This window comes from Delphinus delphis, chromosome 11 (genome assembly GCF_949987515.2).
Source record: "Delphinus delphis chromosome 11, mDelDel1.2, whole genome shotgun sequence".
In the NCBI taxonomy this organism is placed as follows: domain Eukaryota; kingdom Metazoa; phylum Chordata; class Mammalia; order Artiodactyla; family Delphinidae; genus Delphinus; species Delphinus delphis.
Window position 1 is genome coordinate 6,974,019 of NC_082693.1, and position 18,925 is coordinate 6,992,943.

Consider the following 18,925-nt stretch of genomic DNA (forward strand, 5'->3'; position numbering starts at 1 on the left):
AGGTGTAACACATGTGACAGCTACAACACAAAGGAATGAAAGCAAAGGGACCTGGGTGATGGTCAAGTTTCTACACTTAAAAGGAATTGGTGAGATACACGTTCTCAGTGAACTGTGAACATATGCATTTTATAATCCCTAGAGCAGGGGTTAGTACACCATAGTCCACAGGCCAAATCCAGCCCACTACCTGTTTTTGTAAATAAAGTTTTATTGGAACATACTTACACTTCATTCATTTACATATCATCTGTGGCTGCTTCCACACTATGGTGTCAGAATTGTGTGTTGTAACAGATATTGTGTGGCCTGCAAAGCCCAAACATATTTACTATCTGGCCCTTTACAGAAAAAGCTTGCCAATCCTGCCCTAGAGCAACCACTTAAAAATTAGTGAAAAAATCACTAGATAAAGTGGAATACTAAATAGTATCCAAGTAAACCAAAAGAAGGCTGGAATGTAGACATAGTGGAATTATAAACAGAGGACCAGGGGCTGCCCTGGTGGCGCAGTGGTTGAGAGTCCGCCTGCCGATGCAGGGGACACGGGTTCGTGCCCCGGTCCGGGAAGATCCCACATACCACGGAGTGGCTGGGCCCGTGAGCCATGGCCGCTGAGCCTGCGCGTCTGGAGCCTGTGCTCCGCAACGGGAGAGGCCACAACAGTGAGAGGCCCGTGTACCGCAAAAAAAAAAAAAAGAATCCGCCTGCCAATGCAGGGGACAGGGGTTTGAGCCCTGGTCCGGGATGATCCCACATGCCATGGAGCAACTAAGCCCGTGTGCCACAACTACAGGGCCTGCGCTCTAGAGCCCGTGAGCCACAACTACTGAAGCCCGAGCGCCTAGAGCCCGTGCTCTGCAACAAGAGAAGCCACCGCAAGGAGAAGCCCTCGCCCCGCAACAAAGAGTAGCCGCCACTCGCCACAATTAGAGAAAGCCTGTGTGCAGCAACAAAGACCCAATGCAGCCAAAAGTAAATAAATAATTAAATCTTGGACTTCCCTGGTGGCTCAGTGGTTGAGACTCCGCCTGCCGATGCAGGGGACGGGTTTGTGCCCCGGTTGAGCGTTCGGAGCCTGTGCTCTGCAACGGGAGAGGCCGCAACAGTGAGTGGCCCACGTACAGCAAAAGAAAAAAAAATTAACTCTTAAAAAAAATAAAAATAGAGGACGAAACAGATACATATAAGTTGACAGAAATAAATCCAAATATAATAATTATATTAAATATAAGTAGCCTAACTACACCAATTAAAAGACAGAAATTATCAAAATGGATTAAAAAAACCAAGATACAACTATATGTTGCCGTCAAAAAAGCCATTTTTAAGTATGACATGGATGGATTAAAAGTAAAAGGATGGGAAAAGATGTACAATGCAAATACTAATCAAAAGAAACTTGAAGTGGCTGTAGTAATATCAGACAAATTAACTTCAGAGCAAAGAAAATTACCAGGGATAAAGAAGAACATTGAAGAACAATGATAAAAACTTTGGTTTTCCAAGAAGACATAATTCTAAATGTCTCTGCATCTAACTACAGAGCTTCAAAATACATGAAGCAAAAACTGATAGATATTAAGGAGAAAATGAACAAATCCACAATTATAGTAAAAGAGAAATGTCAAAACTGCTCTCCCAGTAATCAACAGAACAAGTAAACAGAAAATCAGTGAATATATTAGAAGTATATAGAACTGAATGATGCCATCAACCAATAGGAACTAACTGAAATTTATAGAACACTCCCCCAACACAACAGAAAACCCTTTTTTCCCCCAAGTGCACTTGGAACATTTATTATACCAAGATAGACTATATCCTGGGTCATAAAACAAACCTCGGCAAATTTAAAAGACTTAAGGTCATACAAAGTATATTTTCTGACCATAATGTAATTAAAACTAGATATCAATAACAGAAGGATAACAGGAAAATTGCCAAACACTTGGAAACTAAACAACACACTTCTAAACCCAGAGATCAAAGATGTGGTCTCAAGAGAAATTAGAAAATATTGTGAACTTAACAAAAAGGAAAATATCAAAATATGAGATGCACCTAAAGCAGTGATTATAGGACAAATTATAGTATCAAATTCTTGTATTAGTAAAGAAGGTCTGAAGTCAACAATCTGCACTTCTACCTTGAGAAGGTACATAAAGAAGAGCAAAACTAAGCAGAAAGCAAGTAGAACGAAAACACAAGAGTAGAATATAATGAATATGAAAACCAAAAAAGAAAAAAATTGGGACTTCCCTGGTGGTCCAGTGTTTAAGAATCCACCTTTCAATGCAGGAGACGCGGGTTTGATCCCTGGTCGGGAAACTAAGATCCCACATGCTGCAGGGCAACTAAGCCTACACACCGCAACTACTGAGCCCACATGCCACAACTACAGAGAAGCCCACACGCTGCAACAAAGAGCCCTCACGCACCAACTAAGACCTGATGTAGCCAAATAAATATTTTTTTAAAAATCAATGAAACAAAAAATTGATTCTTTGAAATGATCAATAAAATTGATAAACCTCTAGCCATAGTGACCAAAAAGAAAAGAAAGAAAGAGAGAAAGAAAGAAAAGAGAGAAGATACAAATAACCAATATCAGGAATAAAAGGAGATATCACTGCACACCCCACAGACATTAAAATGTTAGTAAGGGAATACTACGAATAATTCTACACACAAATTCAACAACTTAGATGAAATGGACCAAATCTCAAAGTTACAAGCTACCAGAACACAACCAAGAAGAGAGATGTGAACATAAATGTACAACTATAAGACTCTCAGAAGAAAATCTTAGTTACCAGGAGTTAGGCAACGCGTTCTTAGATATGACACCAAAAATATGATTCGTAAGAGAAAAAGGTGGTAAGTTGGACCTCATCAAAATTCAGAACTTTTGGCTTCCCTGGTGGCGCAGTGGTTGAGAGTCCGCCTGCCGATGCAGGGGACACGGGTTCGTGCCCCGGTCCGGGAAGATCCCACATGCCGCGGAGCGGCTGGGCCCGTGAGCCATGGCCGCTGAGCCTGCGCGTCCGGAGCCTGTGCTCCGCAACGGGAGAGGCCGCAACCGTGAGAGGCCGGCGTACCGCAAAATAAAAAAAAAAAAAAATTCAGAACTTTTGCTTTGAAAAAGACCACACCAAGAGGAGGAAAAGATAAACTACAGAATGGGAGAAAATAGTTGCATATCCCTATCTAACAGAAGACTTCTAACTGGAATATACAAAGAACCCTTAAAACTCAACCATAAGAAAATAACCCAATTTTGAAAAAAATGACTGAAGGACTTAGACACTTCATCAAAGAGGCTATAATGATGACAAATAAGCACATGAAAGGATGTTCAACATCATTAATCATCAGGGAAGTACAAATTAAAACCAATGGTGAGATGTCTATAAATATCTCACTGTGAATAAAAGAATACCCACACCCCTAATATAAAAACTGACAATACCAAATGCTCGCAAGGATATAAAGCAACTGGAACTCTCTTACATTGCTGGTGGGAACGCAAAATGATGCAGCCACTCTGGGAAACCGTTTGGCATTTTCTCACAAAGTTAAATATGTACTTACCCATGTGACCTAGCAATCCCAAGCCATTTCACTCCTAAAGAAATTAAAACATGTTCACACACGTGTACATGATTGTTTATGGCACTCCTGTTCGTAATTGCCAAAAACTGGAAACAACTGGAAAGTTCTTTGACAGATGAATGGGTAAACTATAAACACACAGTAAAATAGTACTCATCAATAGAAAGGAGGGAGCTATTAACACACACGACAACGTGAGTGCATCTAGAAGGCATTATGCTGAGTGTAAGAGCCACTCTCAAAAGGTTACGTACCACAGGCAATACCTTTATTGCTGGTTTGGTTCCAGAGCAAGTCACATGAATGTTTTGGTTTTCCCAGTGCATACAAAAGTAATGTTTATACTCTAGTCTATTATATGTGCACTGGCATTATGTCTAAAAAAATGTACATACCTTAATTGAAAAATACTTCATTGCTGGGGACTACCCTGGTGGTCCAGGGGTTAAGAATCTGCCTGCCGATGCAGGGGACAGGGGTTTCGATTCCTGCTCCGGGAAGATCCCACGTGCTTCGGAGCAACTAAGCCCATGCATCACAAGTACTGAGCCCGCACTCTAGAGCCCGCGAGCTGCAACTACTGAGGCCGCGTGCTGCAACTACTGAAGCCCGCACGCCTAGAGCCCGTGCTCTGCAACGAAGAGTAGCCTCTGCTCGCCGCAACTAGAGAAAAGCCTGCACGCAGCAACGAAGACCCAGCACAGCCATAAATAAATAAAACAAATCTTAAGAAAAAAATACTTCATTGCTAAAAAATGCTAACCATTATCTGAGCCTTCAGCAACTCATAATATTTTTGCAATAGTAACATCAAAGATCACTGATCACCATCACAAATATAATAACAATGAGGAAGTTTGAAATATTGCCAAAATTACCAAAATGTGACACAGAGACAGGAAATGAGCAAATTCTGTTGGAAAAGTGGTACCGACAGCCTTGCTCGAGGCTGGGTTTCCACAAATGTCCAATTTGTAAAAAACGCAGTATCTGTGAAGTACAATAAAGCGAAGCACAATAAAGCAAGGTATGCCTGTATATGATTTCATCATGTGACATTCTGGAAGTGGCACCGCTATAGCAATGGTGGACAAATCAGCGGTTGCCAAGGGTTAGGACTGGAGGGAGGGGTGGCCGCAAAGGAGCAGCAGGAGGGGGTTTGGGGGTGATGGGACCGTTGTGGTCCTGATTGTGGTGGTGCTTACACACATCTGCACGTGTTCAAACTCAAAGAACACACACACGGAAATTTTATTGTATGTTAAAAAAAATATTGAAAAAAACGGACATGCTGGGCTACCGGCATCCATCGTTTTAAACACTATGCTATTACTTGGGTAAATGTTAATATAAATTTGAAATTTAAAAAGATCATCAAGTGGGGGGACTTCCCTGGAGGTCCAGTGGATAAGACTCCGCACTTCCAATGCAGGGCGCACAGGTTGGATCCCTGGTCAGGGAACTAAGATCCTGCAGGCCACGAGGCCAAAAAAAAAAAAAAAAGAAAAATCCTCCAGGAACTTTCTATCTAAAGGGCCCCCATGGTGAATCACGCTGTACCGCATATTAGTATCATTTGTGTCAGTCTGGACTTGGAGTCCTGGCTCTTGAGTGCTGCTAGGTAGCTGTATGGTGTTCAACAAGTCACCTGTCACTTAGCAATAAAATGGGAGCAGGTTTGGATGGTATCTGTAATCGTTGCTAAGCTGCACTGGAATTCTCTCCAGCCTCGAGATTCTGCTTTAGTGGGTCTGGGCTGGTAATTCTGATCTGCTGCCACTTTGGGAACGTCCAGAGAAGGCGATCTCAGAGGTCTATTTCAACTCTAACATTGCTATTTATATCATATACTGGGTTTGCTTGAATTAAGTTCTATCTGTATTGAGAATCAGCTTCTGTGCCACATTCCCTGTGAATTGGGAATCCCCCCCACCCCAAATCTAGGATATCTTTAACTAAGTTCACCAGTGGTGGGGGCGGATGGCGTACTGTGGGGCATGCGGGATCTTAGTTCCCTGACCAGGGATCGAACCTGTGCCCCCCGTGTGGAAGCACGGTCTTAACCACTGGACCGCCAGGGAAGTCCCTCACCAGTGGTTTTCTAAGAATCTAGCTTTGTTTACTTTCATCAGACCATTTCCCACATCAGTGTCACCTTGACCTTTCCCAGGGTATTTCTGCTCCTTCTTTTAGAGACTCAATCCCACCTCTGCGGCCCTTTCTCATGCGCGCTTCTCTCCCATCTTCCAGCTTCATGTGTCCAAATGTCCTGGCTGCACACCTTCAGACACTTAGTTGGTCTCCCGGCTGGAGGACACTAACATCTTGGGGATAATTGTTCAGAACCTGCAAGTCATCCAGGTGGCAGGTGACAGAGAAGATGAAGAGGGTGGGATGGATGCTGGGAGAAACCAGGGCAGCACCCTATTCCCATCTTCAAGATAAGCCTTCAGGGAAGAAGAGTCACAAAAGGCAGACAAAAAGCTCAAGCGACCCTGACTGCTGACCCAGCTCCTCTCACGGATGGTCCAGAGCGGGGCGGGGTGTGTGTGTGGGGAGCGGGGCGGAGCCCAGAAGGGGAAGGACTCCCTGCTTCTCCCTGTCTCCCTGGAGATACTGTTTAAGGCCAGACACTGAGGCTGGGGGGGCTCAGAGCCCGTCAGCACTCTCTGCAGAGAGGGGCTTCAGGCCCACCTTCTTACCACAGCTCTGCCAGCTTCTGCACCCCTGGCCCCTCAGGTACCCTTCCCTTAAGCCACACCAGCTCCCTGCCCCCCCGCAGGCTCTCCCTGGGGATAGAGGCTAGTTGGGAGGCTCCTTTGGGGAGCAGCTACACCAGGTCTCTCCCTGTGCCCCATCTCCGTGCTCGTCTCTTACCTCTTGGTGCCTCCCGTGCCTATCCGTCTTCATCTCTCCCTCCTTGTGCCGCCACATCTGGCTCCCGCTTCTCCTGTCTGAAAAACCCACTGATGTCTAAGAGGGAGAGAGGTTAAGGGTAACTTTTCCTTACCCCGACCCACTGCAGTGGCCTGGGAGAAGGAATCCTTGACCCTTGCTTCTCCCTCAGTGTGGGAATGACCCATTCCTAAAACTCAGGGCATCGAGGCAGGACAGGTCTGTAGAGTTAAATGGACTTGAAATATGGGGGCTGGGAGACCAGACCCTGGGTTCTTCTTGTGGATCAGCTCCTGGTTCTCTGGGTAACCTGGTTATAGGACTTGGGCACTGAGCAGAGGAAGGGGGAATTGGGTAAAGGGTGTGACTAGGACTTGAGGCCCTGTTACCCTAGGAGGGGAAAACTCCCAAACTGCAAGCAGGACTGGGTCAGCACAGCCCCAAACATTTCTACATGTTGGTCTGTGAAGCATGAAAGGGTGAAAGATAATAGTCAGTAGCTGGGAGAACGGAGGCTGATGCAAAGCCAGTAAGACCATTTCGAGGCTGTGTCTGAAGGTATCTCAGGGGTCCTGAGGATGGAACCGGGCATGAGGGCCACCCTAGAGCACTGAAGGTGCAGGACAGGGGCAGGGTAATGGGGGCGAAATCAGACATCCATCCTGTGCACTGTGTCAAATGCTTCCTCTGTACTAACTCACCTAATTCTCATAATTCTGAGGTATGAATCCATGTTCCCACTGCCACCAGAGCCTAGAAAAAGGCACATTTTACAAAGCAGGAAACCGACGTTGAGAGATTAAGACTCTTCGTCAGGGTCAGAGGTAAGCAGCGTGGCCCGGGCTTGCTTGTACCAGTCTGTAGTTGTAATTTCACTCCTTTAATTCACAGCCTCCCACCAAGTATCAGCCTCTCCCAACCTGTAATTTTCTGGGGTGGGGGAAATAGCCCAAGTGTGGCCATGTGCCCTGGACACCTGTCAGGCAGAGGACTGAGCGGGAGGGGGTTGTGGATGGGCATTGTGAATGAGGCGGGGCCATTCCGGACGCAGACCTGGAAGTAAAGTGTCAGCATTCTTCCTGAGAGTCCTTTCCTGTGTCTGCTCCCCGGCTCTCACCCCACATGGTAGACAGGTCAGGAAAGGGCCAGGGGGCTGGTTCTAGAGCGTCTCACTCAACTTTGCTAACACCCAATGCCCCACCACGTGCCCTTGCTGAAAAATGCTGTCACGGGCCCTACGAATACGTGCTGGGCAGCAGGGTGGTCCTCGCCCAAGAGCAGGGATCAGGAGTGAAAACTGGTTGGTTTCTGTGTCTGAAGCCAGGACCCAAATGAAAGCCTGTGAAGCACTGGATGACTCACCTGGATGGAAACCAGGGCAGCCCCTGTCCTGCTCCAGCCCCTACTCCGAACTGTGCCCAGGAGCATGGGCACTGGGAATGGAATCCAGGTTGAGAGGTTGGGCTTGAGCTGTCGTGAGAAGGGACCCCACAGCTGAGGTCCAGGGATGGGAGGGACCTGCCCAAGGACAAATGACTGGGCTGGTGGCAGAGCTGAGCCGCCTGTCAAGGGACTGACGACAGCTCCTCCCACACCCAGAGGGAGAAGCCATGTGCAATCTGGACAGAGCACAGGTTACACCGGAAGCTGAGGGCTGTGGGCGCTTTGAGCTCCATCATCCACAGTTCAGGACCCAGGCGGAGAGGAATTCCCGCTGCCTGTTTGACTTCTGGGATTCCCGGATTCTCTTAGCCACTGGGTTGGTTCCGTTGACCCTGGTGGAGCATCGTTAGTGGCCTGTTTACTGACTCAGTACCTGCCCTGGATAGGACGTCGGTGCCTGCTGGCCAAGCTCACCTTTGTCTCTGCTTGTTGAGAGACTAGAAAAATCCTCTTTTGTTTTTTTAAAATTTAAATTTATCTTTAATTCATTGCAGCATAACATGAGTTAGAGCTGCTCTAATACATGAATTCTTCAATTTGGTCTAAAGGCAAATCAAACAGTCCCTTTTTCAGAAAAGTAGCTTCTGACTTGATCAACATAACATATAACCATCTTTAATATTCAGAGCTGCTATGGATTGATGCTTACCCCCCCGGCTGCGCCATGGAGCCAGACTTCTGACCTTATACAGAAGTCAAAATGGTAAGGCATATAACAACAACAACATAAATATATAAACACAAATAAATAGATGGATACACACATTGACATATACGTGTGTATATACATATATATAAAATTCAAAAATAAACATCTGTGTGATGTCATAGTTTACAAAGACTGTTAATATCTATCCCTCGGAAACTCTTTGGCTGTGAGTTTTTTCAAATGCCCCAGAAATAAACTCTGTAGATACTCAGACACTTTCTGATTTCTATAGTCTGCTCCTTATGCCTTCTACGTCATCAGGATGGACAAATCCTCTGGAACCTGTTTGTCCATCAAGGACGTGGGGAAAATCCCCTTCCCTGAGAGGACCTGGGGCCTCGAGCGGGCTGTTTTTGCCTTTGGTTTACCCACTGACAAGGACAGAAGATGTTTATAGAGCAGAAACCGCCCTCGGACTCTCACAAGCACTTGCCACCACTGAAGAGTCCCCAGGAGGAACAGAGCGACCCGTTTGCTGAGCCGGGTCGAGCAGGGAGGAGCGTCTTGAGAAATTTGAGTGCCTTGTGCCCGTCCAATGCTGCTCAGGTTCCAGGCTAGTTTTCTTCCCTGGTCTCCTTCCCCGGGCTCAAGTTCTCAACAACTAGGGCTGCAGGGTTTGAAGAATGCTGCTGACCCGAGCTCCTCCCCTCTGAAGACCCGCGTGGGGTTGTCTGGGCTTCTTCCTGCTCTGCACCCCAAGTGTTCCCGCCCACAGTGCAGGCCAGAAAGAAGCCCAAGGACAAGGGGCAGAAAGCTCCTCAGGTGCCTACAGGTATGCCCCGTGATCCCCCCGATGAGCGAAGGTACAGTGAAAGCGAGGGAGCTGGCAGGACAGCCGCCGCTGGTCTCGCCCCCGGCCCAGCCTGGCCGCATCCGCTGCGGCTTCTCGCCCACCAGAGCTCTGACAGCCCCACTGCGGTACCACTGAGGTGCTGGGCTTGAACTTGAGTTAAGGAGGCCACGCACAGAGATAGAGGGAAGGTAAGGTGACCAGAAGGAGACAGGAGGGTTGAAATTGAACAGGGAAAAGAGCAAAAGTGAAGCCAGACACAGCACTGTAGATCAACGGCATCTCAGTAAAATAAGTTAAAAGAAAAAAAAGTAATGCCAGAATCCTACTTGGTCTTTTCTCCATTCTCCTTTATTCCATAAACACCTAGTTACAAGCTGCACAAATCAAAAAATAAAGGCAGAGAAGGACGTGGGGCAGATTTTTATGTTGCGTAGTGGCTGGGAAGGGAGACTGGGTTGGGAACCGGTTCTTCCCACCACACACAGCCCTGGACCAGGGCTATGGCCCCTGCAGCGGGGAATCTGGGGAGGAGGTGGGCAAAGATCCAGGGTCACTGAGGCCCCTAAACCCAGAGCCCACCCCAAAAGCCCCTTCGATGCATGGCAGGGGTAGAGTGGGGAAGGGAAGGAGTTTCAGAGATGGGGCAGCAAAGTGAAAAATCAAGTTAGTGGATACAGAAGAAGTGGAGCCATCATGGTAAGGAGATTAAAGAAGGAAAACGTAGGTAAAGGGGGAGTGAAAGGTTCTCGCTGAGACCCCCAGGGAGAGGTGGGGGCCAGCGGGCCTGTTAATTTAATATTAAATTGGGAGTGGGAGTGGAAGAGGATAAGTTATTTCAGGGGATGATTTCTCAGCCTCTCAGCCCGTACCTGGAGGGGGAAAAGAGATGAGCACAAGTCAAAAGGAAGACAAAATATAAAAGCCAGGGGTGGTGACTCATCCCTTATTCCGGTGAGGACACTCTTCTGTCCTTCCGTACCAACTAAAACTTTGACTGTCAAAGGCGGTGTTTGCTGGACACGTGGGCTGCTTCTGCCTCAAGGCTGAGGGCCGGGTACCACACGCTCCCCACCCCCACCCGTGCCTGAGGCCTCAGCCCCCCCAGGTACTTACACGAGAGGCCGAGGGCCCGGGGCCCTCACCAGTCATAGCGGCGGGACTGTCGAGACGGGGAGTCCTCGGGTCCCTGGATGGCCAGGCGGGGAGGCCCCTCAGCCCTCCGCCCCCCACCGCCTGAAGCCTCGTGCCTCCGAAATTCCAGGGGGCGCTGCTGCCGGTATCGGGAAGTCTCCCTCCGCCACTCATCATCAAAGGCGGCGGCCTCACCTGGGGAGGACACGGAGACCACACACGACACCTGTGTACCACCTGGCTTCCCGGGGCAGACCCGGGGTGGCTCACGACCAAAACCCAGGGCGAAGGCTGAAAGTCTGTGTGGGGGGACGTGCTGGGGAAGGGAAGCGACTTATTTAGCAATTTTGGATTCAACATGGCTCCTGGAAGCATGGACGCAATGGAGGCAATCAGGGCTCCTGGCAGCATGGAGGCAGTCAGGAATGGGATAATTAGTTACTTAGTGCAGTCCCACGCACACACTGTAAGTATTTAATAAATATTTGTCGACTTCTAAGAAATAAGTAAGAAGAACTAAAACAACGGATCCAGATGGAGACGGGTAGATTACTATCAGTATCTGACTCAGGTGACAAAGTTTGCCTTGCGCGGTGAGGACGCTGCCGGCACTGACTTAGCCCTAAGCTGACAAAAAAGCTCCGAGGAAGTTAAGAACATGGGGCTCATCCATAACCTTGCCCAAGAAATAGCTACGGAGGCAGGAAGAGACAGCTGCTATCTCCCGGCTCACGGGACCGGGGCAGGGGCTGCCGGCGGCCGGGAAGCGGGCCGGCCGCGCGGCGGGAAGGAAGGCTCACTCTCATCCAGGTTGATATAGTCCTGCCGCTCCTCCTGGTCCCCCGTGCGGTGGTTTCGGGAGCGCTGCAGGATGTGAGCCCTGTCTCGGATGTGATGCCCAATGGACATCTGCTCCAGCCCACTGTCCGAGTCCCGTACAGTCCTCCGAGTCTCCCGGATCTGGGGGGGAGGCAGAGCATGGCACACTCAGCGGCTCCTTCCAAAGCCCGGCTACACCAGCCCAGAAAGGCCGCCCGGGACCCAATCCTGAAAAAAGCAGCCAGGATTTCTGTGGGGGCCATCCGATCGTGCCTCCTCTGGGACAGGAGGAGCCCTCCAACTCACCCCGCCTGGGGCCGAGCGCATCTCTGCCGTCTCTTGGTAGACCTTGGGTGCGCCGGCGCCCGTATTGGAGTAGGAGATGACAGTGGAGGATGAAAAGGTCTGGCAGTTACCTCCAGCTGTCATGTGCTCCTGAGGACGGAAGGGAACAGCAGGGCTGTGTGGGGAGGGTTCGCCTCCGGGGAAGGGATCCCTCCCTTCGGCCACCTGTGCCTGCCCATATCTTTCTCACAAAATGTGAAAACATCAGGACGCATCATTACCCCCCAAATTCCTCTGAGTCCAACAACACGCCAGAAGGACCTGAAGCGATGGAGCCTTAAGTGCACACTTCATAAGGTACACTGCTGCTTCCCACTCAGGAACCCGCACTCTCCGGGTCCAGTGGCCTTATCCAGCTTGCACACTCCACAAGTATGCCCTTCCCCACTCCCGCCTCTGGGGACTCAAGGTGTTGCCAGCCATCACTGGGAACAGGGCCAGGGAAGGGGATGGGATAGGGCAAGGGTCTCACCATGTTCCCAATCATGTCGTTCATCATCCCAAACATGTCCATGAAGCCGCCCGACTGGAGCAAAGAGACGGAAAACAGAGTCAGAAAGCAGGGCCACGATCAGAGGTGGGCGCGCTCAGGCTCCCACGGGCTACATAGCTACACGTTCCCTCTCTCCCTTTCCTTCACATCTAGCAACTGCTCTTCCTCATTCCTCGTGAACAGGTCCAGAACAGGCGTGCTTCTCTCCACGCTTCTCCTCCTGTATGCCGCTGCCCTCCTCCTCCTCCTCAGTCTCTGTGGCTGCTCTGATCCCATGTTCCTTCTCCTGGCTGCCCTATTTCCTCCTACCTTTAGGAAGCAAGCCAATGTCACTGGATTCTAACCTATAAGGGGTTGGTTCTGAAACTGTAGAAAAATCTTCTACAAGCCATCTCTAGTTGGCCTTTCAACAGCACCTCCTTCCTCAAAAGAACAATTATATCAGGCAATGATATCTTCCTGATGGGTACCGCTCCTAGAAATACAGGAGCCAGTAAGTTAGCATCGTGAACTCACAGGACTCAGCACACAGCAGGCCCAGAGCTCTGTGAACACTACACGAGGATTCTAGGGTTACCCATAAGGCTATCCAAAGAGGCACATTTGGAAATAATATCTAAGGGTATAGAGCATGTCTGAGATGGAAGGACGCAAGGAGATGAGGACTTACCATTCCCAGCATCCCGAAGGGGGAGACAGCCCCAGCCTACAGGAAGACGTAAGGAACAGAAATTAGGGACCACATCCTATCTCATTACCATCCCAAACCAAGCCCATGGCCTCTGTTGCTTTTCCATCCTCCTCTCAAAAGGGGATCACAAAGCCTGTTTTTCCAGACCCCTTTCCCCACTCCTAGAAGGCATCCTACTTGCTAAGTTGGCCGTTGTGCAAGAAAAATCAAGCACTTTACTGACCACGCTCCAACCTTTTTTCGGGTCTCAGGTCTGTTGCAGCACCATTACCTGCATCCTGCGGCTGGCAGGCCTGGTCCCTGGCATGCTGCCATCTGTGATGCTGAGGAAGGGGCTGTATCCAAAGCCGCCCGACAACATCCGGTTCATGTGCTGACGGTGAATGGCAAAGGGGTCCCTGTGCAGGGAGTATACGGTGCGGGTGGCAGAAGGGCCAGCAGTCAGCACCTCCCACCCGCCCCTCCCCCGAAGAAAAGAGCCATAGGGAACCAGCGGCACAGATTTCCCCTCGAAGTCTGAGCTGGGGCTGAGTGGCCACCAAGTTGTGATCAGTGCCCGCGACGAGCCCAGATGTCTGGCTCAACTAGTCAGAGACCTAAAGTGGAGCGGATGCGTGCTCCAGAGTAGGAGGGGGAGGGGATGGATACTCACATCAGGAACATGGGGTCCTCAGGCTCCACGTCCCTCATGAAGCGGAACATCCTGATTTTAGCTCCAGGGGGCTCCACACTGTGAAGATGTGGAGGCTCAAATGTTGGAGGCGGCCAGGCTTTTCGCACACCCGCTCAGGGCAGGGACTCTCAGAGCATGGTCCCTTTCCAAACACTGGAACTGGCCCCCCAAACTCCAGGGAGACCCTTCTGCAGGTGTTCAACATCACCCTCTAGGAAAAGCACAGCTCTTCAAACCTCTCCCCGAAGGAGGACCATGGAAAATTTTTCCAAGCCTGTTTTCTGCCTCCCCCACTCAGAGCCATCCTCTTCCCAAAGCCCTGGCCAGAAGCATACTCCCTTTCCCCCGACGCCACCTTTCCGCAGGCGAATCCCAAGTGCCGGCCCTCCGCCCGCATTAATAACCCCCACCCCGCCCCCTCCTCACACTCGGCCGCCGCCAGGCCTCCCCCGGGCGGGCCTCACCGTCCCCTCCGCGCCTGGCGGCGGCACCCCCCCAGGCCCTGCCTCCCTGCCCGGCGAGCAGGAGGCAGGCTTGACCCGCTCCCCTCCCCGCAACCCAGGCTCCCGGGGTCCCTGCAGCCCCACGGGCCGCTCCCACACCGGACCGGCTGCCCGCTCCGCTTGAGCCTCACCGGTCCCCGATCCGGACTCAGCGGCCCATCCGGCCGGTCTCGCCTCTCGGTGCGCGGCAGGATCGGGGCTTGCGGCCCGGGACGCGGGATTGGTCCGGGCGTGAGCTCCTCGGCCTCCCGAACAGTCTCCTTACACAGCCGCCACCTCTGTGCCCCTCCTCGGCCCACTGAGCCCGAGCCCCGGCCAGGCCCGGGCGGAAGTGACGTCACGATGGGACAGCCCACCCCCTTGGGCCTGTGGAGCTCCGCCCACGAGCGGGCTTGTGGCGCGCGCGCGCGAGCGCCCGCGTGCGCGAGGCTGGCTCCCGGGCCGCGGAGCAGGGAGTCGCGGAGTCTTCCGGGACCAGGGGCGGGGAGGCCTCGTTAGTAACCTGGATTTGGGTCCTGTGGACTGGAGGAGGCTCCCTGTAAGGGTGTGGGGGAGGAGCAGAGGAGTCCATCGCCGCGAGGGGAGGAAGACGGAAGAGGACGCGGGCAGATTCCCATGGGGGAGGGCAGGCTCCTCACGGGCCCCACGAGGTGGGGCGGATCCCTGGGGGAGCAATAAGCAGATTTCTACCCGGGAAGCTTTCATCCCAAGAGGGAGGAAGGGCGGCAGTTCTACGGGGGAGGCGCTAGGGCCAGTCCCCTCGAGAGGAGGCGCGTTCCAGGCAGGGGCGGGGCCCTCGGAGTGACGTAGGAGAGGAGGTGACAGTTCTGCCCAGGTCTTCCTCTGGCTTCGAGAACTCGGGCTGGGGCAAAAAGAATCCAGGTTGGGGACCGGCCGCCAGATGGCGCTCTGCGGCCAGGCTAGAAGTGCAGCCCCTTGGGAACTGGCGTTGGCGAGGCTCCCGGACCCCCCCTCAGTTACCCTGCTCTGAAGGGTCACACTGGGGAGAGGCCCTAGTTCTGAAACCTTTTCGTTTAATGCCAATCTCCGCTTTCTCTTCTCTAACTCCTGTATCCTCTGGAGCTCCCAGTCCGCACTGATCTTTTCTTGCCTCGAGACAAGTAGGTAGGTAGGTCAAGGGTCTAACGTTTGGGAGAAGAAAGGGGTGGAGCGCTCCATTAACCAAGCTCACCCAGGGGCAGAGTTGCAGACAGGCCCAGGAGACCTGACTCGACTCGAAGGCCAAAGACTGACACTTTGACATACTGAATGTCTTGCATAAAATCTGGCCCAACTGGAGAGAAGGGCCCCCTCCCCCTGGGTGTCAGGGGATTTGGACTGTCCGGGGTGGACTTTAGACCGGACCTCTCCAGACTCCAGCTCTCCTGGTTCTTTACACTGGCCGCTAGCCACGTTAGCGGGCCTGACATCTGTGGGCCTGTGAGAGAGGCTTGTTCCCATCCCCAGCACTTCCCTGGGGAAGGAAGTGAAGGGGGTCCCTGGTGACTCAGGAGAAGGTGGTGGGAGCGGGGCTTCTTAGGTTTCTTTGGACTTGATCATTATTAAAGAGGAAAAACACAATAGTGGAGACAGAGGGGAACAGAGAGAAATTAGAAGCTGGCAGACTGGCAAAGTTAAAGCCAAAGACAGAAAAATAAGAAAATGTATTTTCCATTGATATTTCTGGGGAAGAGACTTAGTAAAATATTTTATCTTCCAGATGCTCTTATCTCTAAACATGCCGCCATGCAAGTGCCCCTTTTCCTCTTGCTCCCAAACAAAAGCATTTTGACATGTGATCAAGAGTTGTCCCAGGAGAGTTCTGCAGCCCAGCCTTAAGGAAGAGTGGGCCTTACCTTCCAGCCTCTCCCTCCTCATTTCATGTCCAGCCTTCCGCAGAGATGCCTAGGAGATGCAGCTTAGCTTCTAGCCTCCTCCTTTGGTCTTTTTCCATTACCTTGTATCCTCTACCTACTGCCTTTAGGTGTCTAGAGCTCTTTCTCTTTTTCCTTCCAAGACTTAAGAATCTGATATCAGGGACTTCCCTGGTGGTCCAGTGGTTAAGACTTTGCACTTCCACTGCAGGGGGCACGGGTTTGATCCCTTGTCAGGGAACTAAGATCCCACATGCCGCACGGTGTGGCCAAGAAAATGAAATTAAAGAAAAAAATCTGGTTTATCAGTCATTTTTACCTTTGCATGATTTTAAATCAATTACCTCTCCTAGGAATATTTACAAATTACAGTTTAGCATCTAACTATGACCTGGGCTTTGTCTCAGGTTAAAAAGAGATCCTTGGGACTTCCCTGGTGGCACAGTGGTTAAGAATCTGCCTGCCAATGCAGGGGACACGGGTTTGAGCCCTGGTCCGAGAAGATCCTACATGCCGCGGAGCAACTAAGCCCATGTGCCACAACTACTGAGCCTGTGCTCTAGAGCCCTGTGAGCCACAACTACTGAGCCCACGTGCGACAGCTACTGAAGCCCGCACGTCTAGAGCCCGTGCTCCGCAACAGGAGAAGCCACCGCAATGAGAAGCCCGCTCACCACAAGGAAGAGTAGACCCCGCTCGCCACAACTAGAGAAACCCGCGTGCAGCATCGAAGACCCAGCGCACCCAAAATAAATAAATAAATTTTTTAAAAAAAAGAGATCCTTGAACAGATGGGGATGAAGGAGGAAATGCAGAGCTCATTTTCAGAGTGCCCAGCGGTGGACCATTACAGGCAGCCATCCACTCCAGGAATTGAAGGAATGTAATTTTACAAGTAACCTTTCTGTCACCTAGACATGGTTTGTGTCTGTCTTCCTTCTCCGTCACCTTCCCATCCCTTCCGTCCCCCTCCCTCCCCCCTTCCTCCTTCCTCCCTTCCTTCCTTCCTTCCTTCCTTCCTTCCCTCTGTCCCTCCTTCCTTCCTTTCTCACGTCTCTGTCCAGTGAATTCTGATGAACAGAAATTCCTCAGTCATCAGAGTTTCCTGTAGATGATAAGATGTAGGAGGGAGGGTGGGCCCTGCCAGGGGTGAGGCTGAGCTCAAAAGGGGATAAGCATTGTTGGGAAGGAAGAGAAACAGTGGTTTCTCTTCACTGCTTTATCTGATGGAGCCAAAGTCAGGAAGTCCTTGAGAGAGTAGAGCTGGGACAGAAAAGGGGCCCTTGTTAGATGTGAGCTCACGCATCTGGAGCAATCCCAGGGCAGTTGGCTATTGGAGCAGGGTGAGGATGGGGCGATGATGGAGTTAGGGGAGACTGGATTCCAGCCTGAGCCAACGTGAATGGGTGTGATTTGTGTATGTGTATGTGCATCTGTATGTGTGTGGGGGGGAGATAAACCCTGACAATTAGCACTAAGTTGCCCCAGGTAGAGAGACTGAGTTGTATAGTGGACACCAGATCAGAGTGAGATTGAAAAATGACTCAGGAACATGTTTTTAAAAACCAGCTTTTCAGTTTGTTTTATATTCACATCCATTCAACAAATATTTATTGAATGCCTACTGTGTCAGGCACTGTTTCTGGCTCTGGAGATATACACAGAGAGAAAAATAAAGCAGGTTGGAAGTTGGGTAGAGGGACAGGCAAGCAGCTGGGAGGTGGTAGTTGCTTGTTAGGGTGACTAGGGATGGCCTCATTGATAAGGTGACTCTTAAGCAGACTGGGGTTAAGGCATTCTGGGCAGAGGAAAAAGCAAGTGCAAAGGCCCTGAGGCAGAAGTATGCTTAGTGTGTTCACGGAACAAAGAAGCCAATGTGCCTAGACTGATGTGAATGAAAGGAAGAGCCGTAGTGAGAAACAAGGCACAGAGCAAGAAGGAAGCCAGATCCCGTGGGACTTTGTAAGACCTACAAAGGACCACTCTGGCTGTTGTACGGAGAATAGACCATTGGGCGGACCACAGCAGAAACAGGAGGACCTATTAGCATGCTGTAGCCATATCCAGATGGCTTAGAGTAGGTTAGATACAGTGGAGGCGAGAAATGGTCAGATTCTAGGTATGTTTTGAAGATGGAGTTAACAATCTGCTGATGGTTGGATGCAGTACAAGGGAGAAGAGTCAAGAATGACTCCAGAGGGAGTTCCCTGGTGGTCCAGTGGTTAGGATTTGGCGCCTTCACTGCTGTGGCCCTGGGTTCAATCCCTGGTCGGGGCAGTAAGATCTCTGAGAGCCGCAAGGCATGGCCGGAAAAGAAAAAAAAAAGAATAACCCCAGGGTTTTCTGACCTGGGCAACTGAATGAGAAATAAATGACCATTCTGCTTGCCACACTGTACTGTGTGCATATAGGATTAGCTTGAGAACATATGGAAATTGTGTCTGGCTGAAATTGTGATCCTAACCACAAGGCTACACTGGATAACTGAGTGGACAGTCTTCCCTTTAGAAGCTAGCCACCCAAAGCAGGAGGAGGACAACAGGAATACGTGAATCCCATGCCTAGTTCAACCATAAGATATTAGATGTTAGACTGCCTTGGGCAGGTATGCTAATGTTAATGGTTGGCATTAGCAGTGGAGTTTTAAGTCTTAAGAACTTCCTGTTGTCTGTTGATCATTTCAAGAAGGCATCGCCAAGGAGGCAGCATGTCTCGTGATTAACGTGGGCTTTAAGGATTGAAGTGTGCGCTGCCTGTGTGGCAGTTCCTGTCAGTAAACATTTATGGAGCTCCTACTATACGCCAGGCACAGTGCAAGGTGCTGGAGATGAAAAGACAAGTAAGACACGGTCTCTGCCCAACAGGGTTCACAGTCCAGTGAGGTTGCCGACATGGAATCCATGATAATCCTGGGATGAAGGCCGCCATGGGAAGATGTATA

The 18,925-nt window shown here is 50.6% G+C and overlaps 1 protein-coding gene across 1 annotated transcript; it reads right to left on the reverse strand.

Annotated features, from left to right (window-relative positions):
- Positions 1 to 9,781: 9,781 nt before the first annotated feature.
- Positions 9,782 to 14,445, reverse strand: MLF2 (myeloid leukemia factor 2). Its single transcript, XM_060024204.1, has 9 exons — positions 14,242 to 14,445; positions 13,587 to 13,664; positions 13,206 to 13,332; positions 12,914 to 12,949; positions 12,223 to 12,276; positions 11,712 to 11,840; positions 11,387 to 11,546; positions 10,569 to 10,781; positions 9,782 to 10,324 (listed from the first exon to the last, which is right to left on the reverse strand). Exons 2-8 carry the CDS (start codon positions 13,634 to 13,636, stop codon positions 10,594 to 10,596), a joined length of 744 nt encoding a protein of 247 aa, XP_059880187.1. The 5' UTR covers positions 13,637 to 13,664; positions 14,242 to 14,445; the 3' UTR covers positions 9,782 to 10,324; positions 10,569 to 10,593.
- Between the last annotated feature and the right edge of the window lie 4,480 nt (positions 14,446 to 18,925).